Raw genomic sequence first — 25589 nt, 5'->3', positions numbered from 1 at the left:
GCTGTCTGTACCTGATCATTTCTCTCTTAGGTGCAATTATATACAATAATCCAAGCCTCTCTATGGCACTCCTACTATAAGATTGGTGTACTTTGTCAGCACTGCTAGTATAAAAATTGTACGTGTAATTTTTGTTTTGTTTTTTGGTAGTGATACGTAAACATAAATAACAGCAATATATAGGGCTGCTCATTATATAGGAGCTTTCACCACCTCTACCCACTCTAACTCTTATAATAAGCACTGTATGTGCTCATAGGGAGTCTGTTATCATAACAGTCCCTGTAAGTAGGTGGAAACTGTGATTTGTTAGGGAGAAGCCTGGTAGGTTGCACATTACTCAGGTTAGGCACCTTAATTGTTCCAGATTGTATCATGCATGTTACTTTAAAAACTGCCTGCCATGTTGTGTATTATATTATGTTTCCAAGTCTGTCTTAGGGCATTTGGGTATTGTATTACACGCCCCATGGTATGGCCCTGCATAGCTACTGTTTTATGGTTGGTCTTAAGGCTAAGTTCACACTGAGTTTTTTTTGGTCAGGAATGTGGTCAGGAAACTGAATCAAATTCCTCCTCCTAAAAGATAAGATAAGATAATCCTTTAATAGTCCCACAGTGGGGAAATTTCAGCATGTTACAGCAGCATAGTAATACAGATATAGGATAATATACAGTAATATATTACAGACATAGGCACACATATGCTGAGAAGAGAAGATATACTAGGAGTCCATGGCAGCTAAGGAACAGAAGAGAAAGAAGGAAGACTTCATGGTCATAATCACCATAGGACTGTATGGTGAGGCATTTTTTGGAGAAGGAATTTGTCAGATTCCTGACCAAACTCCTGACCAAAAAACTCTGTGTGAACGTGGCCTTAGGGCCCCTTCATACGGAGTTTACGCTCCGTGTATTCTGTACATTTTACACGTGTAAAAATACACGTGTAAAATGTAGTTAGCCATTGAGTTCAATGGCTTTTTCGTATAACGCGCGTCTGCGCGCGCACAATAAGACGCGCGTTATACGAACATGCCATTGAACTCAATGGCTAACTACATTTTACACGTATATTTTTACACGTGTAAAATGTACAGAATACATGGAGCGTAAACTCCGTGTGAAGGGGCCCTTATGGATCACACCCCTCCTTGCCATCTTCTTAAGTGCAACCAATGTGTATCAGAGAGAGGGTAAGAGATTAACTGCCCCTGCATTATTCCTGACCGCCATCAGCACTATTACCTGTAGGAACTTTGTCAGATGACAGTTGCTTAAGACACTATGCTTAAGGATTTTACTCAGAGGACTTTTCACCAACTCCACCAATTTAAGTTCTTAACATCTGTTAATTGGGGCCACTCCACTAATTTCCGCACAGTTGGAAATGTTCTCTCTAACCCCCACCATTCCTGAGTAAAAAGTGCAGTCAGTTTTGGTCTTATATGCTATTTAAGCTCTGTAATATCAGTTTCAGGTGGGGTTGTGATTCAGAGCTCCAATCAGAGGCAAGTAGTGTCAAAGCTCAGAATCGCACCCTTGTCTGCTCCTGCCTGACACCGCCCTTCTGACGGTACAGAGCCTAAATAGTACATCAGGCACCACAACTAACAGCATCAATTGCTGGGTAACAGCGAGGGCTAGAGAAAATAGACTATTATGGGGCCTGCAGGGGCAAAAAAACGTTGAGCGAAAAGTGCTGCTTGAAGGACTTTTCTCTCTGCATTTTTAAAGCAGAATGGAGAATAGATTGACAAAGCGCAGGTGTGAACCTAGTCTTAGGAAAGGATACTTGTTTATGAGATGTTTGCAAGCATTACATTGTTACTTTGTTTGTCATTAAAGAATGTTTTGTTGCTAATAGTCAGTGTATTATTTGGCCTATGGTAAGGACAACTACATCTGTTATCTCCCAGGGCCACGGCTGCAAGGTCTCACTGTCATTTATATAGAGCCACATTATTATCTGGATAATGTAACAGTTGTAGGAAATGGTAACAAAATACTGTGCCAGTGAAGACACATTCATTGCTTGTGAGAATATTATTACAACAAATAATAGGGAATTCTCATTGGGCTGTAGTTATTATTGCAGCAAGCCTTTGTTTGTAATGCAGTATGTAATGTGTATTAATGGTGTACCACATTTCACAGGACTGTTTACTTAGCAGCTTGCATATTACATTGTATTCCCAGTGAAGTCCTTGGTCATAGTAATATGAAAGGTAGGAGACGTGTTTCACACTTGTAAGGAAGGCAAGCAGTTTATAGTTGTTTTAAACGGGCTGAAAAGATCTGTTAAAGAATGGAAAGCTTGTCTATACTTACATTTTATTTGTTGCAGCACATCATATGAAAATGCTGGGAGGCTGCAGTGCATTGTAATGTGCAGAAGGGTATAGCGGTTTTGTGAGTTATTGACCCCTCTCACCCACCCACTGCTGTTTGACAGCTTTCTCTCTATTAATGTGCATAGGCAGAAATCTGTCAATCATCAGCTGAGGGGGAGGGGGTAAGACCCGGTTCCCATCTGCGTTCAGGGATTCCGTTGCATTTTTCGTGCAGAAACCAAGCGGAAATCACACGGACCCCATTATAGTCTATTGGGTCCCATCTGTTTTCTAAGGTAACCGCTTTTTTTATGCTGATTCCCCAAGCAGACCCCCGATCGGAAACCCGAACACAGATGTAAATTTATCCTAACATAGTTGTTTGTAACAGTGGAGCCCTTATGTGCTCATAGATTCCTTATAAGACTGGGGCCATTGGATGAGAACATTGCAGAATTTCCATCAAGGTGTGTTTTCGTGAAATCTGCTAATCCAGAAGCCTGAGATTGGGGCGCTTCTTGCTGTGGTTCTCTGGAAACTGCATCAACATGTAATATCCTGCTAGTTTACTGCAGCACAAGTTACTTTGCAATGTGACTTTTAGATTAAGGCCCACACTGTGGACATTTTTGGATGCCGTGGAAGTGCAATAGAAAAACCTCTGCCGTTTACAGCACCAGCAGAGCAAATGAGATTTCATTAATCTCCTCTATCCATTGCAGAAAACGAGCTGCAGTCCAGTTGAATGCATTGCTTATGCTCAATCGTGAATTCTTCGGCTGTCACTAAAGAGCTAAAATGTATCGGTAGTGCTACAAACAGTCGCAGTGTAGCTCCAGCCTAAGTCACAGCATATGGGTGAGATCTATAGAAGTCTAATTTTCCTTAACGCTATTGTAGATTGCAGTGGATTAGCCACAGATGAGTTTATGGTTGCTAACCTGCTGTGAACACAATCCATGTCTTCAACCACAAGGTAGGTTATAAGATTACTGAGACTCTTAATGATTATTAGAATAGGAATCCAAAGACAAGAATGAGAAGGAATGTATATGGAATGGAGGTAATGGATGTGTGCAATGTATTCAACTTGGACAGTTTAGGGGGGTCACAATGGGGTTGTCATTTATATACTGAATGTGCTTTTTTTTTTTTTTTTTCTTTCCCACCCATTTTTTAATTTCCACTTCTGTTAAGTAATCTATTCTGTACTCTTGCTTGAGCTGTGAACAATGACTTCAGAGATTTGTTTTACTGCTGCCAAATGGACATAAGGAACTTTTAAAGCCGGGTTCACACTGGATTTTTTTGGTCAGGATTTTGACGCGGAATCCACGTGAAAATCCGGCTCAAAAAACCGCCTCCCATTGAATTCAATGGGTTCCTTCTTCTGCGAGCGGTTTGTTCCCACTCGTGGAAAAAAAGAAGCGACATGATCTTTCTTGAAGCGGAATCCACCACAGAGTCCACGGCGCAACACCTCCCTCCCAACTAGGCCCATTCATATGGGCCTAATCCGGAGTAGAATGCCGCTACTGGGTGCCGGTGCAGTTTATGCACTGCATCGGCATCCAGTCACAGCTAGCCATTTTTTGGACCAGATTCTGAGGCGGCCTCCACGTCAAAATCCGGTAAAAAAAAAACAAAAACATGTGAGCCCGGCTTAACTTCTGTAGAAGAGTATTGGGGGTATGCTATTGACATGCATTTGTGACTCTTGCACAGGTCACAAGCCATTCCCACAATATTCACCCTAAGAAATAAAAAAAAATATTTTTTTTTTTCTTTTTTGCATACATTCTATTGTAATTCCACATATTCTGATAATGCTAGGACTGATAACTTGGTCTCTACAATACATAACTTGTTACAGTAAAACTTTTTTCTGCTAATAAATTGAAATGCATATCTATGGAAGACCTTAAAAACTGCCAGGAGGAATTTTTTCATGGTCCCAATTATAAGAGAGAAAGCAGAGAAGACTTGTGCTATTATGCGCTAGGTAAACAGATTTCCAGCAGCTGCTTAATCTCTCATGTGACAGGTGGACAAAGAATAACACATTTCTTTGAAGCCCTTTTCTTGCTGAACCCACATGTAGGCTAAAGTGTAGCTTGTTCTGTAGCTTTTAATCAGTAGATGGAGCAGAAAATCTGTTCTCTTTGGCACCTTCTGCCATTCACAATTCCTGTCGTGGCGAAATAATTGTGGTCGTATGAAAAAAAAAAACAGTAAAGAAGCATAGTCAGTGTCTCTACAGAACGAATGAAGAATATACCGTATTTTTCTTAAAATGTGCGAAACATGCTGTTTATCAGCTATACCAAATTATAAGACAGAATCACAGTATAAATGATATAAACACTCATTCTCTGCAGACGTAGGCATTGCTGGACCTAGGGCCCATACGTAGCCCATACATCAGCAGACCTCAGGCAGCAGCAAGGCTTGGCAAGATTATTGGGGCTCATGCAGTGTGATTGAGAAAATGGGGCCCAGGGAAGATATGATTCTGGTTGGCCTGATTCTGCACCTAGATGTTATCTCAGAATGATACAAATATTAATTTTTACAAAGTCTACTGCTTCAGTTGTTCTAATGGCAATTTGCATATACTCCAGAATGTTATAAAGAGTGATCAGCTTAACAGCAATTTCTTACAAAGTCAATATTTGCCTAGAAAATGAACTTTATCCCCCAAAACACATTTCAACATCATTGCAGCCCTGCCTTAAAAGGACCAGCTAACATCATTTCAGTGATTGCTCCATTAACACAGGTGTGGGTGTTGATGAGGACAGGGATGGAGATCAATCTGTCATGATTAAGTAAGAAGGACACCACTGAACACTTTAAAAGGAGGCTGGTGCTTGGCATCATTGTTTCTCTTCTGTTAACCATGGTTATCTCTAAAGAAACACGTGCAGTCATCATTGCACTGCACAAAAATGGCCTAACAGGGAAGAGTATCGCAGCTAGAAAGATTGCACCTCAGTCAAGAATCTATCGCATCATCAAGAACTTCAAGGAGAGAGGTTCCATTGTTGGCAAAAAGGCTCCAGGGCGCCCAAGAAAGACCAGCAAGCGCCAGGACCGTCTCTTAAAAGTGTTTCATCTGCGGGATCGGGCTACCAGCAGTGCAGAACTTGCTGAGGAATGGCAGCAGGCAGGTGTGAGTGCATCTGCACGCACTGTGAGGCGGAGACTCTTGGAGCAAGGCCTGGTCTCCAGGAGGGCAGCAAAGAAGCCACTTCTCTCCAGAAAAAAGATCAGGGACAGACTGATATTCTGCAAAAGGTACAGGGAGTGGACTGCTGAGGACTGGGGTAAAGTCATTCTCTGATGAATCCCCTTTTCGATTGTTTGGGACATCTGGAAAACAGCTTATTCGGAGAAGACGAGGTGAGCGCTACCACCAGTCTTGTCTCATGCCAACTGTAAAGCATCCTGAAACCATTCATGTGTGGGGTTGCTTCTCAGCCAAGGGAATCGGCTCTCTCACAGTCTTGCCTAAAAACACAGCCATGAATAAAGAATGGTACCAGAATGTCCTCCAAGATCAACTTCTCCCAACCGTCCAAGAGCAGTTTGGCGATCAACAATGCCTTTTCCAGCATGATGGAGCACCTTGCCATAAAGCAAAGGTGATAACTAAATGGCTCAGGGAACAAAACAGAGAGATTTTGGGTCCATGGCCTGGAAACTCCCCAGATCTTAATCCCATTGAGAACTTGTGGTCAATCATCAAGAGACGGGTGGACAAACAAAAACCTACAAATTCTGACAAAATGCAAGCATTGATTGTGCAAGAATGGACTGCTGTCAGTCAGGATTTGGTCCAGAAGTTGATTGAGAGCATGCCAGGGAGAATTGCAGAGGTCCTCAAGAAGAAGGGTCAACACTGCAAATATTGACTTGCTGCATTAACTCATTCTAACTGTCAATATAAACTTTTGTTACTCATAATATGATTGCAATTATATTTCTGTATGTGATAAAAACATTTGACAAACACACATAAAAACCAGAGGGCAGCAGATCATGTGAAAATATAAGATTTGTGTCATTCTCAAAAATTTTGGCCGTGACTGTATACAGTATATACAAATAAACTGGATAAGTAGGGCTAGGCAATTTTGCTAAAAACTTACAAATTTATTTTATTTTTTTTCAACTTTATGGCCCATTTTCCAGTTGAATCTCAATGTCCTTAGTGTTGCTGTTAGTTTTTATCATTTGTTAGTTACGCACTAGAGTAAATGGTGGTAATGCTTACCAGGCAGTCATACCTTGTTGAGAATTTGCTTGACATGACATAATCCACTCACTTTTCCACATATCCTGGTCTTAGGGCGAATCGTCTGGGTTTTCTAGGGGTTATAACTAATGAGGGGAGACATTATCTTTGTCAACCAAAAAGGGTGTGAACACTGTACTAGGTTTCCAATGATCCAGGTTCACGGTGATATCAATGAATGAATAGTCTCCGTCTGGGGAGTATTTTTGTTCCTTAGTTGGGATTTATTATTTTTTGTGTTTAATAAAGTTTATGAGCTTTTACTGCGTCCTTTTTAGGGATACTCACCCTTATTTGTTTGAAATATAGGTACCACGTTTGCTGTCTAACAGTCATTAGAGAACTTCTAAATAAATGGGGGTACAATAACTAAACCTGAGCCCTATGTGGACATTTAGATAACCATACGCATAAGTGCATGGTTCCCTAATGGAATGACAAAGTTCCCTAGTGAAATGACAAAGTGTATAATACATTTTTTAATAAAAAGTAACAAAATATTTTTTTTTAAAGTAATAAAATCCATAAAATTTAAGTGATCAATACTAGAATTGCTGTTTTGTTTATCTTGGCTTCACAGTATGTCAATTATACCTGCGTAAAAGCTGGCGTTTTCCGTATAGGTATAATAAGGGCAGAAAGTCTGCAACAAAAAACACTGCAAAATTGCGGTGGAAAAAAAAACATGATGCATTTCAGCCATGGGTTTTTCTGCAGCATTTTTTTTTTTTTTTTGCTGCGTTTTGCTACATGGCGCCTTGGCCTATGAAGTGTAAGTGTACTTGTGTCTGGTTTTTTTTCATAAATCCAATAGTGAAGGTGAAGGGAACATAATATATAAGAAGGATGGATAGTAATTCCTGATAACCCAGCTGGTGTGAAAGAAAATTGGCACCATTATGCAGATGTGTCTCTGCTTATTCCCCCTCCTCTTCTCTATAAATGGCGATTGTACATATTCGATCAGTGGTAGCATGAGGTGAGTGACGAAACAGGCATTTCTCTTTAATAAACTATAGTCAGTCCAAAGAAATAAACCTCCTCCTATTTAATAAAAGCTTGTGAGTGAATTATGCTGAAAGTAAATATGCAGCAAACTAATTATACAATAGCAATATTTCATATCAGGAAAGATAAGTATTATATTTTGGAGTCTGAGCTAGTGACTTTTTTTTTCTGATTCCAACATACCCTAAATTGCACTTCACAAGCTTGTTTTATTGACTGATAAATATAGAAACAAGTGTGTAGCCCACTAAGTAAAGGAGAAACGGGCTGAGAAAGGAGTAGTGATGGCAGAAGCATTTTGAGAAATAGATATTGCAATTCAGTGGGTATGTCGGAAAGAAAGAAATCCAATTTTCTTCTGTTTCTTCTTCTGCCTTTCCTTCTGTCTTGTCTTGTTTTTGAAGCTGAATTCAATTTTACAAGCCCCCCCCCCCCACACTTATTCTCAAGTATGCCTCATTGGGAGATATAGTTACAGAAAATGTCTCAGATTTTGCTCAAAAAAACTGCAAGTGAACGTTTGTGAGAATTTTATATAGAGAGAAATTGTGGCATAAGTATTGCATAACCAAGAGTACTATGTAGCTAATGGTTACAATGTGATCATCTGTTTAGCAGATCCAAATAATGGGTTTGCTAAATATAGATGCAAAGGGAAGGTGATTCTTTTACATAGTTATCTAGAGATTGTCAGGTTTGCTTTTTTTTGTGAAACCCAAGAATGGCAGACTACGCTTTAGTTTCTGACAATATAAAAAAAAAAAACACCCCAAACCAAACATTTGTATCCAAATGATTAGAATGTGATGTGTACGGTGCCTTATTAGTGATAATTGGAGTCTATATTCATTATAACTGCAGGGTATATTGATAGCCAATCACCTATCCACTTGCCTATTGTCAGGACTGCATGGAAAATGTATTATTTTCACAAAGGAGGCCAATAACTTCCTTGACGTTCGGTAACTGTTTGGTTCATCTCCTGTTCTTCCGACCACTTTTCGCTCATTTTAATAAGCTTTTTATGGTCCTGTATGAAAGAAGAACCTTCCTGCCTCTACCTGTTGTATATTCACCACTTTTAGACCAAGTATGCTACTGCATAATATGTAAGTTTCTAAGAAAGCAAATGGCTAAAACTAAATGGCTTGTGATCCTTGCTCAGGTCATATCATTACTAAGGCTGTGGAGTCAGTAGGCTAAACTCTATTTTTCCAACACTTCAACTCCTCATAGATTATAGGCCCTTGCAAATAGGGCCCTTTATCCCACTGTACCAGTGGGTCACTGTTAGTAGTGTACTTGTTTTATTGTATATAATGCCTGAAATATACAGCATTATGGAATTAATGGTGCTCTATAAATAAATGGCTGACAGCATGATAGTAATAGCTGATGATAATTACAGTCCTATTAACCCCTTCCCGACCCATGTGGTACTATTACCACATGGATGTCTAGTGCTTCACGACCGATGTGGTAATAGTACCACATGGATGTAAACAATCCCCGCAGCGCAGTGCGGGTGTTCTTGGAGCAGGTGTTAGTTGTATCTGACACCTAACATCCTGCTCCATCCCCCTCCATCAGACAGGAGTGCTGATTTTGGGTTTTAACCCGTTGATTGCCGTGATCAAACATGATCACGGCAAACAACGGGTTGCCCGATCTTGTAGGGATCCCCGGCACCCCCCGCTGCGAGATCGGGGGGTGCTGGTATCCCTACCATGTAGCCAGGGGTCTGATTAGTCACCCCTGGCAGTCCTGAGTCCCACTTACCTTTCTTATCCTGTGCGGGATCTCCTGAAGATAAGTTGTCCCGTCTGTCTGCACGAGCCGAGCTTCACTTCCTGTTTACAGAGTGATAACGTGCAGGCTCTTACTGAAGCCTGTGACTCACTCTGTAAACAGGATCAGTGATGCAAGCTTCACTCATGAAAAACACATGAAAAAGTTAAAAAAAAAAAAAAAAAAAAAAAAAGTGGAAAAAAAAAAAAAAGTGTTTTGAAACAATTAATAGTTAAGCCCCAAAAACCCTTTTTTTCTATAGAAAATGAATTATAAAAAAAAACAAAACTAAAAATTAATAAAAACAATACATATTTGGTATCGCCGTGTCCGTAACAATCTGTACAATAAAACTGAAACAATATTTAATGTACACGGTGAATGACGGAAAAAAAAAAACGGAAAAAACCCGCCGGAAGTAGTGATTTTTCGCCATCTCACCTTACAGAATGTGCTATAAAAAGTGATCAAAAAGTCAAATGCACCTCACAACAGTACCAATAAAAAGCACACATTGTCCCGCAAAAAATAAGCCCCCAACCAACACTGTCAACCAAAAAATAAAAATGTTACGCCTCTCAGAAGATGGCGATGCAAAAAACATTGATTTATGTCTCCAAATGTGTTTTTGTTCTGCAGAATTAGTTACGCATAAAAAAAAATATAAATGAGGTATCGCCGTAACCGTACCGACCCACAGAATAAAGATAATATGTTACTTATACTGTACGCTGCATGGCGAAAAATTTACAAGGTAAAACGCAATACCGGAATTGATTTTTTTTAATTTAAATCCAGCAAAAAAAGAGTTAATAAAATGTATTCAGTAAGTTGTAGGCACCCAAAAATGGTGTCATTACAAAATACATCTCATCCCGCAAACAACAAGCCCTTATATGGCTGCGTCACCAGAAAAGTAAAGAAAATATAGCATCTAGTAATGCAAGAATAAAAACCCGCAAAAATCGCCAAATCATTAGAATACAACTGGCGGCGTCAGGAAGGGAATATATAAGCTGTGCGAGCGAATATCAGGGGACACCCCAGATTTAGAGCTTACGAGGGAAAATATACCAGAAGTGACCCCAAAGTGACCCCCAGAGTGACTCCCCCAATTATAGGAGCTACTGGGACCTAGTAGGAAATTCGGTGTTTGCAATGTCCTCCGCACTGCTTGTATATTCCCTCTTCGGCATCCGCTGTGCAGTCACGTCCGGGATACTAATACTCACTACACCCCCTGATAAATTCTTTGAGGGGTGCAGTTTTCAAACTGGGGTCACACCTTTGGGGAATCCACTTTTCTGGTACCCTACAGGCTCTACAAACATGACATGGCGTCCAGATACCAAACATCTGAATCTGCGCTCCAAAAGCCGCATCGCGCTCCTTCCCTTCTGCGCCCTGCTGTGTGCCCAAACTGCATTTTATGCCACATATATGACACATGTATGATACTGGTGTACCCCGGATAATGCACGTAATGTCATATGTGGGTATAAATTGATATTAGGGCACAGCCAGACACAGAAGGGAAGAAGGGTTATTGGGTTTTTGTAGCACAGACTTAGACGATTTGTTTGTTTTTTTTTTGGATGCCATGACACTTTTGCAGAGACCCTAAAATTGCCCTTACAGAATGGGGTCACTTCTTGGGGAATTCCAGTTCACTGGCACCTCCAGGGCTCTGCAAAAACATCATGGCACCCAGAAAGTCCCTCTAAATCTGTACCCCAAAAGCTAAAAAGCGCAGTGCTCCTTCCCTTCTGAGCCCTGCTATGTGCCCAAGCAGCAGTTTATACCTACATATATAATTTTTTGCCCCTCAGGATGGCCCACTTAATAGTTTTAGGAGTGCAGGTCTCTGACAACACGAAGTGGGTGCAACGTATTGGGCACCGAAATGGCAGATTTCTTTAAAAATTAAAATTTTCATTTTGTACATTAATTTTTGGGAAGCATTTTTAGGCTCAAAATGATAATACGCCTTTATTCATTCCTTGACAGGTGTAGTTTCTAAAATGGGGTCACTTTTGAGGGGTTTCCATTGTATTGGTACTTTAGGGGCTCTGCAAATGCGACATGGCACCAGAAAACTGCCCTCAAAAGCCAAATAGCCCTCTTTCCATTCTGAGCCCCGCCATGTTCCCATACAGCAGATTATGGCCACATATGGGGTATTGCCGTGTTCAGGAGACATTGTGTGACAAACTGGGGGGCTTTTAATTCTCTAACTACTTGTAAAAATTAAAAATATGGCGCTAAATGGACGATTTATTGGAAAAAAGTAATTTTTCATTTTCACATCTCAATGGTAAAAAAAAATCTGTGAAACACCTGTAGGGTCCAAGTGCTCACTAAACTCCTTGATAAATTCCTTGAGGGGTCTAGTTTTCAAAATGGGGTCATTTGGGGAGGGGGGTTCCACTGTTCTAGCACTTCAGGGGCTCTCCAAATGCAACATGGTGCCTGAAACAGATTTCAGCTAAATTTGCCCTCTAAAATCCCAATAGCGATCCTTCAGCTCTGGACCTCACAGCATGCCCATACATCACTTTACATCCACATAAGGGGCATTTCTGTAGTTGGGAGAAAATGCTTGACAATTTGTGGGGTGCATTTTCTCTTTTAACCCCTTGTGGAAATGCAAAATTTGGGGTTAAAGCAACATTTTATAGCAAAAAATGTCACTTTTCCTTTTGTTGGGCCAATTCTGTTACACTCCTGTAGGGTCAAAGTGCTCACTATACCCCTTAGTAAATTCTTTGAGGGGTATAGTTTCCAAAATGGGGTCACATTTGGGGGTTTCCACTGTTTTGGCACCTTGGGAGCTCTGCAAACGGGACATGGTGCCTGAAAAGTATTGTTCCAAAATCTGGCCTACGAAATCCAATTAGCGCTCCATCCGCTCTGAGAGCGACAGTGTGCCCGTACATTAGGGTACCAGCACATATTGGGTATTGTCGTGTTCGGGAGAAATTTTGTAACAAAATGTGGGGTGCAATTTTTCCTTTAACCCCTTGTGAAGATGAAAAATTTGGGGCTACATTGACATTTTATTATAAAAAAAAAGTAATTTTTCATTTTCACATCTCAATGGTAAAAAAAATCTGTGAAACACCTGTAGGGTCCAAGGGCTCACTATACCCCTTGATAAATTCCTTGAGGGGTCTAGTTTCCAAAATGGGGTGACATTTTGGGGGTTTCCACTGTTTTGGCACCTTGGGGGCTTTGCAAACGGGACATGGCGCCTGAAAAGTATTGTAGCAAAATCTGGCCTACAAAATCCAATTAGCGCTCCATCCGTTCTGAGAGCGATCGTGTGCCCGTACATTAGGGTACCAGCACATATGGGGTATTATCGTGTTCGGGAGAAATTGTGTAACAAAATGTGGGGTGCAGTTTCTCCTTTAACCCTTAGTAAATGTGTAAATTCTAGGGCTAAATGAATATATTAGTGACAGAAATTGAAAAATGTAAATTTGACCTCCATTTTGTTGTAATTGTTGTGAAATGCTGAAAGGGTTAAGAAACTTTCTAACTGCTGTTTTGGATTCTTTCAAGAGTGCAGTTTTTAGAATGGAGTGATTTTCGGGGGGTTTTATTAGAGAGGCCTTTCAAGTACCCTTCAGAACTAAACTGGTCCCTTGAAAAATGTGTTTTGGAAATTTTCTTGAAAATTTGGAAAATTACTGCTTGACTTGTAAGCCTTATAATATCTGAAAAAAATGAAAGGGTGATTAAAATTTGATTGCTACATAAATCAGAGACATGGTTAATTATATTTATGAAAAAATTTGGGTAGTATGGATTTCTATTTGAAAGGCTTGCAATTTCAAAGTTTGAAAACTGCATTTTTTTCAAAATTTTCACCAAATTTCCTATTTTTTCATAATGAAAGACAAAACATATTGACAAAAATTTACTACTGACATGAAGTACAATGTGTTACGAAAAAACAATCTCAGAATCACTTGTGTAAGTTAAAGCGTCTCAAAGTTATTGCCATTTAAAGTGACACATGTCAGTTTTGAAAAAAGAGGCCTGGTCCTCAAGTCACTTTTGAGCTGTGTCTCTATAGGGTTAAACGGATCCTATCATTTAAACAGAATTTTTTCTGCTTATCGCATAGGAATAGCCTTAAGAAAGGCTATTTGTCTCCTACCTTTAGATCTCTTCTCCGCACCGCCGTTGCGTAGAAATCCTGGTTTTCGCCGGTATGCAAATGAGTTCTCTCACAGCACTGGGGGTGGGACCCAGCGCTCAAACAGCACCGTGGGCGGTCACTAATGCGAGAGAACTCTGCAGCTCTGCCCCCATCGTCTTCAGGAACGGGGTCTTCTTTGCATCTTCTTCCAGCACGGGCGGTCATAACTTTACTGCGTAAGCAGCCATTTTTTTGTGGCTGGCGAGCATGTGCACTCGGCTTTGCCCAAGGCCTAGAAGTTTGAAGCCAACCCCCGGAAGAAGACCCATTCCTGAAGAAGATGGTGGCGGTGCTAGAGAGTTCTCTCGCAGCATTGGGGAACTCATTTGCATACCAACGAAAACCGGATTATATACCGAACTGTGGCCTGGAGAAGACATCTAAAGGTAGGAGAAGAATAGCCTTTCTTAAGGCTATTCCAACATGACAAGCAGAAAAAAATTCAGTTTAAATTATAGGATTCCTTTAAACTTGCAACAAGTTACACATCTAATAAATTATACAATATTTATTAAATTATGTAATATAATTAGTCATTTGATCTTGAAGCTGAATAATATATATATATATATATATATATATATATATATATATATATATATATATATATATATATATATATATATATATATACACACACATATATATATTATAAGATATTTTTTTTGCCGGCTCTAGCCTCAACTCCAAATCCATAGCCCAGGTCAATGTATAAAACGTTCTGTGGATTCTGTATCTGAGATAAACTGTATTGCATCCGAGATGGTCACATTTCACAAGTCAAAAATTGTCTGGAAATATTGCCCGCCTAGCTTCTGGGTCTTAGTGACTTTACTTAATGCATCACCTCTTGAGCACTGGAAAGCTATAAGAGACCCTGGTTCCATCCATTTATCACTGAGGATGATCTACACCAATTTTCTTTAAAAAGAATATAATGCACATTCAGAAGCTACACAGCAGTGAATAGAGGGTTTTTACCTTATGATGTCTTCAGATCGGGTGACAGGGTGCGTACATAAAGGCATGTGTATAAATGTGCTCAATTTATCTCTGTTAGTCCATCTCCATTTCACTGTAATATTGACATTCTTAGCCATTTTTATTTGGACTAATCCAAATGCATATGCGATTTTCAGATCTATTGGTTTAGATTCGGATAACACATCTAATAAAGTCAGAAAACAAAGCATTATTTTACAGTAGTCCGCTATTCCAGTGGATGGCAGGAATGGTGCAAAGCTGATGGGCCATAATACCTGGAGTTTGTCAGGATTTATATGTATACCAAATTTAACTGCGTCCGTTTTTCTTTTTTTCACCTAGCCTGGTAAGGTAATCCTGCTTTGACTGATATTTAAATAGTATTGTAAAGTGTTGCGGTGTGATGAAATATTTTAACATTTTTGGTTTAGGACACAGGGAGTGGGCACTTTACCATCATTGCCGTAGGACTTTCTAGCTAGTAATTTACTGCATAATGGACATTGTGCTTATTCAGTTGCTGTTTCTTTCTGACTTATTGGCATTCCTTGAGAATTAGGTCAGCAAAGGCAACTACTCAAGAATTGTTCTGGCAGCACCTGCTGTCTTTTCAGCTCAGTGATAGGAGTAAAACTTGGAATTTTCATCCAGCCAGATCTAACCCTTCTTTTTCTTGTCTTTTTGTGCAGTATATTAGCCAGTGTCTTTTCTGCAATGTTGTTGTGCTTAGGTGACATTTTTTTTTAGCTTACAGGCTAAGATTAATGTGGACTTTTCAGTATCTTCAACAACTCCAGTGGTTTCATCCTTTAGTAGGTGCTGTGCTACTGACTCCTGCACAGTTGGAATTTTTTTGTAGTTCCCACCATTCTTGAGCAATCTGTGCTGTTAGTTGTGGTGCCTCTTATGCTAGTTAGGTTCTGTACTGTCAGGAGCCTCTGTTTGGAACTCTAAATCATGCCCCTTTGCCTGCTCCTGCCTGACACAGAACCTAAATATCTTATCAGCCACCAAAACTAGATGTAGTGATTGCTCAGGATTGTTGGGGGCTACAGAAAGATATGTACAAGACCCAACTGCACTGGAATTGTTCTGAGGAACAATGAAGGAATACAGAGATATATAATCTTTTTATGGATATGCATTCATTTTAAGTCTGATAAAAACAAACTGTGTTCCAGGAACTCCTATATTTTGGTCACTGAGGCTTTTCCCAGGTATTTGTTTGCTAATGTACAGTTACTCCTGGGAGAATTACATATAATGAAACCAGTAGTATCCGTAATGGATAGGGGAGGGGGAAGACTGTTCCTTATTGTATATGCCCACAGCCTCGGAGACAAATGCAATATGTGTCGTGGCCTCAGTGTGATTATCAGCAGCAGAAAAAGGACATGTATGAAGGCTTAAACAGTCATAGAACAGACTGCCCAGCAAAACCCTGCATATATTTCTATGTAGGTACCATTAACACGAATATGCTGTATAAAACGCATTAGCAGGGCCTCTTTACTGGCAAACTCTGAAACGTGTTCACTCCAGCATTTTGCATGTGCGTTATTTTATAAGCAGTTTAATATGATCAGCCTTTTCTTCTGTCATATAACGTCTATGTATTTTATTCTCTCATGTGACCATTAATCTTATTTAATTACAATATACATTGTTTAACACTGAGACGTCTGTAAGGTGCAATCAGATGCTGTAACTTGGTTAACCATTAATATCAGCGTACGGAAACATATTTCAGAGATCACTTGTTTGTGTAAATGTTTATTACCCATATAAACTGCCGTATACTCGATAATACTTTAGTCTGTGACTTCTATTTCATTCCATGTAACTAATATTAAGCAATGCATGTTTGGCTGCTCTTGCAATGGCTTCATATCCTGTTTGGAAGCAATTGTGTTGCATGATCCTGTTACAGTGGAAGAATATGCCATTAAAAAGAGCAAATCCACACGGAGAAACATTAGAAGGGGCAAGTAGCTTTAGATCAGAGACAAGTTAATGTATACAACTAGTAAGGTTGACAAAACATGGAAAAAATATCCGTAGGTATTATGTTGCAGTGTACAGTAGTTAACTCTCAATAGGTGTCGCAATAGAGGGAATAGGGCAGGATAGGATGTACTGCATATGCATGACAATCTGACAGCAGTGATGGGTGGAGGAGGGGGTCTGGAGACCCTCAGAATTAAAGGGTTGAAAAAAAATTGATCTCATGTAACAGTATTCCTCAATATAAAAAATCAATCAAACAAACACTAATACACATCACATTAAAATTATGCGAAGTCTAGTTGATTTACCTTTAGGTCACAAGGCCATTTCTGTGATGTTTTATTTATAGGCTCCCTATAAGCAACGAGGCCTGTAAACGAAATGTCACTGTGTAGGTAAGCAAAACGTGGCTAAAAACAGGTCATGTGCCACGGTGATAATTCATTTGCATGCCTCGAAGCTTTCAGGGAGCCTGTAAACAAAACGCCAAAGACGTGATCACATGACTAAGGCTGGGTACTTATTTACCTTTGTAAACCACAATCTGTCTGTCTTTATCTTTCTCCCCTTCCTTTCTCCATGCACTTCATTGTAAATTGATCTACTTGTATAGTAGACAAAATTAATAGGCAGTTATCCTTAACAAAATATTTTATATAGTTTACCTTTACACTTTGTTTTTTTTGCAAGCTTAATAATTCCAACTGTCTACATTTTATAGCCATTCTTAGAATTCAACCTAATCTTTCAACGTGACACTTTAAGATCACATTACAATGTATAAAAAGATCTTTTGGCACCATGGTTTCATTATATCTTTTAACAGTAGAGTGAGATGCCAGAGAGACAATATAACAACATAATAATAATAATAATAATAAATTTTATTTATATAGCGCCAACATATTCCGCAGCACTGTACAATTTGTAGGGTTCAAATACAGACAGAAACATATATTACAAGAAAAGTCATTTCACACAATGGGACTGAGGGCCCTGCTCGCAAGAGCTTACAATCTATGAGGTAGAGGGGGTGACACAAAAGGTAGCAGGGGCGGCATTGCTTATACAGAAGTCAGACACTTTTGTAATAGAGGTTACTGTCATTACACAAACATAAAATTTGAGCTGTCACCAGTCGTGTCCTCTAACATGTGGATGGAGCTTGGACCTATAGAATTAGCCTGAAATGGCATCATATCGTGGGGTAATGTGGGAGCTGGAACAGAGGAGGGTTAAATTTTGGGGATTCTAATGATGGTACGACTTAAACTTATTGTAATTACAAAAAACAGTAGAAAATAGTATTGAAATTCAGTATTTTTGATTAAACTTATTGTATTTTATTATAAAAACTGTGTAATTCTCGGTTTCTTATATACCATTCTACCTGTTTTGTTTTTTAAAATTGTCAAAGGGATTACCATTGAACCATTTTAACCGTGATAAGATAAGATAATCCTTTAATAGTCTCACAGTGTGGAAATTTCAGCATGTTACAGCAGCATAGTAATACAGATATAGGATAATACACAGTAATATATTATGGAAGTAGACACATATATGCTGAGAAAGATATACTAGGAGTCCATAGCAGCTAAGGAAGGGAAGGAAGACTTCAGAATCATTTAGTTTTCTGTGCAGAGTGATCTTCGCTTGGTCTAAAGTAGATTATACAGCCTGACCGCGGTTGGAAGGAAGGACTTGCGATAACGCTCCTCCTCACACTTGGGGTGAAGCAGACGGTCACTTACAGTGCTGCCAAGTCCCATCAGGGTCCCATACATGGGGTGGGATTTATTGTCCCGCATGGAGCTCACCACAAACAGTATCCTTCACCCACCACCTGTACTGGGTCCAGGGGGCTCCCCAGGACAGAGCCGGCCCTTCTGATCAGCCTGTCAAGTCTATTTCTGTCTCTGGTTGATATACTGCTCCCCCAGCAGGCCACACCGAAAAAGATGGCTGAGGCAACCACAGAGTTGAAAAAGGCCCTAAGAAGTGGCCCCTGGACTCTGAAGGCCCTCAGCCTCCTGAGCAGGTAGAGCCTGCTGTGGCCCTTTCTGTCCAGCGCCTCCAGGTGATCAGTCCAGTCCAGTTTATTATTGAGGAGAACACCCAGGTCCTTATAGGTATTAACTATTTCAATTCATGTCCCTTGGATCTCCATCGGGATCGGAGCTCCTTGGTCTTCCCAGCATTAATCCTGAGGTGGTTCCGCTGGCACCATTCAACAAAAACCCAATTAACAGAGTCAAAATGGTTTGATAGTACAGTTGGTCCACTACCAGCTGACGCAGATAAGCCCACTGTTCTAGCAGTCTCCAGGATAGTGTTTTTTTTTTTTTTTTTTTTATACTTGTTTTTCATGTGTCTGCTTGTGTGTTGCGTTATGACACCCTTTACATGGTTCAGTCAGCAGTAATTGGGAATAGACGTTCTTCTGGATCTTCACTTTGTCATCCCCTGCATTTTTACATACAGCAGGTCATTGTTATTGCATCTTTTATTTTCATAAAGTTCACAATGTCGGCATCACATTCCCCTGTATAGACATTGTGGGGAATATAGCTCAGTAGAAGCAGTGGTGTGGACCCAAACAGTCAAGACAGGGATACAAAATATGCAGCAAACTGGTTTATTTAGGGGGAAAAAAACCAGAAAAAAACTTCAGGCACAAAATGAGCAAAATAAAATACAGACCAGGCAAAAACATAATAAAAACCTGCTCGTCTGAGCAACTAACTAAACATGTTAAAGGGGCTCTATCATTGGGAAAAGTCATTTTTAGATAAGCGCATCCTTGCAAAGCCTTTAGAAAGGCTATTTCACATGTACCTTTATTATGTAAATTGCCTCAGTAGATTTTGAATAAGTCAGTTTTATTCATATGCTAATGAGCTTAGACTGTGCACTGACCATGGACAGAAGTGTCTGTGTGCACTGTCTGCTCTATGTGTATGCACAGCAGAGACGAGTCATCAGCACAGCAGTCTCTGCTGTGCACACACAGAGCAGACCGTGCACACAGACACTTCCGGTGCACGGTCTAAGCTCATTCGCATATGAATAAAAACTGACTTATTCAAAATCTTCAGAGGCAATTTACAGGACAGACTCCATGGATCTGCATTGGAGTGCAGAATCTGCAGCCTTTTTCTGGGCCAGTAATGAATGAGCCAAGGACTCCCACCTGGAGCTGAGGCCTACTCGAGACCCGCCCTGGACCACACATAAGTTAAAAACCTGGGGGAGATATAGCAAGATTCCTGCAACCTGCTTGTTACCTTCTTACAACATGTATGTATATATGCTGCGGACAATCATGATTTTGAGGATAGATATATGATGTGATCACCTAATAATCAAAGATTTTGATGGCTCCGTTATTGGGTTTTAGGCCTGATCATTGCATTGTGCAAAGGGGCTTTTAGAGTCTATTGAGGGTCTGTAGTACCTATACATCAGTTCCATGTATGGTATGTAAGAACCATGGAGCTTGATTCTTGATGTTGAGTTTGCCCGCCCAGCTGTTTACTTAATGAAGCAGGAGTCCATTGAGTGTCCATGATTACTAAAAATATAGCTTTATTCCGTGTGCTTTTGTGTATGAGCCTTCCAGATTTTGCAGTTGTGTATGGCCTGGTTGGTGATTCCAGGGACTACCATGTCCAGTCAGTCAGCTTTCAGAACCTATTACCAAGCTAAATATCAATGGCCAATATACAATTTAAAGTTGCTGATGGCTGCTACAGAGTATCTTTGTGTTTTATCATTATAACCATGGTTAACCAGAATAAATAAGAAGCGCTTTTGTCTCTAATACGGTAGTATGTGAGTTTGTGTATTGGTTTCACCTAGTAGCTCTTTGATTTATGTCCTGCCGTAGAGATGACCCTATATAAATATTAGTAGTATTAGTAGGAGTAGTATTTAAGTACTGACTACTCATGATCTCATGAACCGTGATATACTGCCATAAAAGCCTTACCATAAAACTTATATAACCAAAGGATATTTTGCTATTATTATAAGCAGCAATTTTCTTTTTATTTCTTTAAGCACCTGGAGAAAAGGAAATAATTAAAGGCCAATATGAGAGACTGCAGGAAGCATATGGATGCCTCGGGGTGCTTCAGCTGAAATCAGGTAACTTGTTTTTCTCTTTCTCTTTCATGTTGCAAAATGTTCTTTTAGTAAAGGTTATTCCCAGCAGCTGGTGTCCAGACTAATATTTCTTAAGCTTGCATAGGTATTAGTATAGAGTTACATGTGGCCACCTTGACTCAGCTGTATTGTAGGAATGTTACAGATAAAATCTACAGAATCCACTTTACTGCACACTTTGCAGTAAAACAACTGGATAATGACACATACAGTCCTATGAAAAAGTTTGGGCACCCCTATTAATTTTAATCATTTTTAGTTCTAAATATTTTGGTGTTCGCAACAGCCATTTGTTTGATATATCTAATAACTGATGGACACAGTAATATTTCAGGATTGAAATGAGGTTTATTGTACTAACTGAAAATGTGCAATATGCATTAACCCCTTCCCGACATGCGCCGTAATAGTATGTCGCGTGTCGGGTCTGTAACTATGGCGACCGCCATAGCCGCCGGGTGTCTACTGCTTTAAGCAGTAGACAACCGGCTCTAATGCCTCCGATCGGTCCCCGGACCGATCGGAGGCATTAACCCCTCTGGCGCTGCTGTCAAAGGCGCCGGAGGCGCCATTTTCCCGGCGGCGCATGGGCGCCGCCATTTTGGCAGGGATCGCCGGCTCCTGGAGCATGCTCCAGGGCCGACGTCACGTTGCCATGACAGCCGGGAGCCTTGTTAAAGGCTCCCAGCCGGTCTGCAAATTCTCTCTTTTGCAGGCTGGTGTATATAGCCTGCAAAAGAGATGATGATTTTTTGCAATGCATTGCAATGCATTAGCATTGAAATGCATTGCATTAGTGATCAGACCCCCTGGGGTTCAACACCCCTAGGGGGTCTAATAAATGCAAAAAAAAATAAAAAAAAAAAAGTAAAAAAAAATATAAAAAAATATAAAAAGTATTAAAAGTTCAAATCACCCCCCTTTCCTTAGAACAAATATAAAAGTAGTTAAAAACTGTGAAACATATACATGTTAGGTATCCCCGCGTCCGAAATCGCCCACTCTACAAATCTATAAAAATATTTTTCCCGTTCGGTAAACGCCGTAGCAGGAAAAATAGTCAAAAGTGCCAAACCGCCGTTTTTTCACTGTTTTAATTCTGATAAAAATTTGAATAAAAAGTGATCAAAGCAATAACATTTCCCGAAAATGGTAGAACTAAAAAGTACACCCGGCCCCGCAAAAAAAGACGCCCTATGCATCCCCGTACACCTATGTATAAAAAAGTTACGGCCGTCGGAATATGGCGACTTTTAGAAAAAAAAATTTTAAACACCGTTTTGGAATTTTTTTTAGGGGTCAAAATGTAAATAAAACCATATAAATTTGGTATCCCTGGAACCGTACCGAAACACAGAATATAGGGGACATGTCATTTTGGCTGCACAGTGAACGCCGTAAAACCAAAGCCCGTAAGAAAGTCGCAGAAATGCATTTTTTCTTCAAATCCACTCCATTCTGAATTTTTTTCCTGCTTCCCAGTACATTATATAGAATAATTAATGGTGGCATCATGAAGAAAAAATTGTCCCGCAAAAATTAAGACCTCATATGACTCTGGGAGCGGAGAAATAAAAAAGTTATGGGGTTTAGAAGGAGGGGAGTCAAAAACGAAAAACGAAAATCAAAAAATGCCATCGGCGGGAAGGGGTTAAACCAAAATTTGACCGGTGCAAAAGTATGGGCACCCTTATCATTTTATTGATTTCAATACTCTTAACTACTTTTTACTGACTTACTGAAGCACAAAACTGGTTTTGTAACCTCACTGAGCTTTGAACTTCATAGCCAAATGTATCCAATCATGAGAAAAGGTATTTAAGGTGGCCAATTGCAAGTTGTTCCCCTCAGCGCTTCTGACTGCAGCCAGCTGCAGTTCCCCTTCAGGTCCGGCCTCCTGAGGTTCTTCTTCAGGTCCACCCCTCAGCGATCTTGTCGGGGATTTCCCCCAGCGCTCCTGCCGGGTATTCCCCTCAGTGCTTCTGTAAAAGGCTCCCGGCTGGCAGTGCTTCTCTTTTGCAGGCTGCTCTATGCAGTCTGCAAAAAAAATGACAATTTTTGCAATGTATTAGCATTGCGATGCATTGCATTAGTGATCAGGCCCCCTGGGGTTCAAGACCCCTAGGTGTTCTAATAAATGCAAAAAAAAAAAAAAAATTAAAGTAAAAATAAAATAAAATAAAAATAGGTATTAAAAATTACTCGAGTCAATAAGTTTTCCCAGTTTTTTTTGTGGTACAATTAGGGGTTTCGGCTTATATTCAGGTCGGCTTATACTCGAGTATATATGGTAATTACTTACATTTGCAAAAATGTTTACCTTATTATTATCTACAAATTTAAAAATGGTTATGTACGTGGGAATACCCCTTTAAGGAGTCCTGTTAAACTTTCTTATTTCTTTCCATTACACTGAAATCCAGGGACCTGACCATGTATAGAAAAGTGATTTAACTGAAAATTAAGGGTTAAAAGAAGGCAGGGAATCTATTGTGGCATTTGTTTGCATAGTGAACTGATAAATGTGAATATATTTGAGTGGTAGGGGGAATCTGATGATGTCATCACATTAGTATTTTGTGAAATGGGCATATAGATATAATGTTTGGGCCTGTGCTTGCATGGAAGCCTGTAGAACAAAAAGTATCAGAGGCATTGTTGGGTACACATAATTTAGAACTTAAAGAGGACCTTTCACCATATCCGGGCACATGCAGTTCTATATACTGCCAGAAAGCTGACAGTGCGCTGAATTCAGCGCACTGTCGGCTTTCCCGATCTGTGCCCGGTGTGAAGAGCTTACGGCCCGGTACCGTAGCTCTTCTATGGTCAGAAGGGCGTTTCTGACCATTAGCCAGAGACGTCCTTCTGCCTCGCGGCGCCAATCGCGCTGTGCTGTGGAGCTGGGAGGAACGCCCCCCTCCCTCTGCTCACACAGCTTGTCCGTAGACTAGCATTATCAGGAGCGGGAGGGGGCGTTCCTCCCGGCTCCACAGCACAGCGCGATTGGCGCCGCGAGGCAGAAGGACGTCTCTGGCTAATGGTCAGAAACGCCCTTCTGACTGTAAAGCGCTACGGTACCGGGACCGATAGCGCTTTACACCGGGCACGGATCGGGAAAGCCGACAGTGCGCTGAATTCAGCGCACTGTCAGCTTTCTGGCAGTATATAACACTGCCTGTGCCCAGATATGGTGAAAGGTCCTCTTTAAATGTTTGGAAAAGGTGGAGAGACTTGGCTCTTTGTCTTGGCACTAGCGAATATTGTCTTAAGCACACAAGACATTTGCAGACTGGCATTCATTGCCTTAGTATTCCTTTAATTTAATACTCCAGTATACATACCTGTATTTTGTGTAAGACATTTTGTATGGATTCACATGAACATACCAATATGTGATAAATGGAATACACTCAGATATGTTTTTCCAGTTAGAACAATATCCTTGGCGTTTATATTGTATAATCATATAATAATTTAGAAATGAATTTAAATAAGCTGGTAGATAAAGGGACTATATCATGCAAATCTAGCTGGAATATGAGATACGAGTTACAAATAAGAGAAGGATCCTTGTATTTTTGCCGGTCTCTGACTGCCTGGAGGTAGTACTTTAAAGCTATGGCAAGTGGTGGCTGTATCGGATGATACGTCCTCAGTCCTCGCAGTTATTGCCTCTTACTCTCAGTAGTATGAAAAGTCATCTCTGCCACAGGTATCAATGTATTAGTATGAAGGCGGCAATATGACATTCACTAGAAAACTGAGCTGAGGCTACTTCCTCGGAGCTGCACAGATGTGATTTTACAGATCTGAGTCCAGTGTCTCAGATCTTTGAAGAAACAACAGTATATTGTTGCAAAGGTCCTCCAAACTCTTCTGAATAACTTTAGGATCACTCGTCTGAGTCTTAAATAGGACAAAAATGACTGGAGATCACCGGTTCCTGCTCACTGAACGTACAAACTATAGTAGTAAGTGTAGGTACCGCAGCATTGCCCTATTGAAGTCTTTTACAATATTGAAAATTTTGTTGCAGTAGAAGTAAAACAAGTTGAAGATTACTAAAAAATCAAACGTTAAAAAGTGTTCACTTCTCCCTAATGGGAGACCACGGTGGGTGAAAATAGATGTGTAACCAAAGGCTTAGGTTTATATTTGCATGACACTAGCCGAGGTTCATAGGCATTGTTAAAAGCACTTCCTATGTTAATATGTTGTAAGCACAGACAACGATTTCTTGTGGTTACAGCATGCTTTCTTCATGTGTTGCTGAAATATCTTCAGGGAACTTAAGTATAGATTTAGTGAAGAATTGCTCTTCAAAGTTCTTCACATCTCAATTCGATAATTCTTTCCTTATCACCCCCTCATTCCATCCTAATAAGCAATGTTTGCTTTCTGTGCCACTTTACCTTCATTGCTGCCCAGTATTGCAGCTTAAGCCATTCACGTGAATTCAAGATTGATCAAATATTACATCTTAAACGGGTTGTCCAGGAATTTGGAAAAATTTTAGAGATGCCCTGGGCAGGTGTGATATTTAGATAAAAAAATACACAGAAAAAATCCTCTCCTGTCCCCAGCATTTTGTTGGGTACTGACGCAGTCTTTTCGTTCACACACCATGTCCCAGTCTCTGGAAGCCCTGCGAGCCATGTGACATCGGTTACTGGAGTGGGATTAGTGATGTGTGTGATGTCACTGTTCCTTTCACGTGGCCTGAGTGGTCATGTGAAACATGCTACACCTGTCTCTGCAGTTTTTCCTTTAATGTTCACATCAATGAGAACCCCTT

The 25589-nt window shown here is 40.2% G+C and overlaps 1 protein-coding gene across 1 annotated transcript in view; it reads left to right on the top strand.

The window, feature by feature from the left end:
* SYNJ2 (synaptojanin 2) overlaps window positions 1-25589 on the top strand; it is a 101856-nt gene that overhangs the window by 2581 nt on the left and 73686 nt on the right. Inside the window, exon 2 of the mRNA XM_075267682.1 lies at window positions 20687-20773. Within this exon, the coding sequence (XP_075123783.1) occupies window positions 20687-20773 (87 nt within the window). The remainder of the gene's footprint in view (window positions 1-20686; window positions 20774-25589) is intronic.

The sequence above is a fragment of the Leptodactylus fuscus genome, chromosome 3, assembly GCF_031893055.1.
Source record: "Leptodactylus fuscus isolate aLepFus1 chromosome 3, aLepFus1.hap2, whole genome shotgun sequence".
Classification (NCBI taxonomy): domain Eukaryota; kingdom Metazoa; phylum Chordata; class Amphibia; order Anura; family Leptodactylidae; genus Leptodactylus; species Leptodactylus fuscus.
The sequence above is the reverse complement of the archived record's forward strand: the minus strand, read 5'-3'. Positions and strand labels throughout refer to the sequence as shown.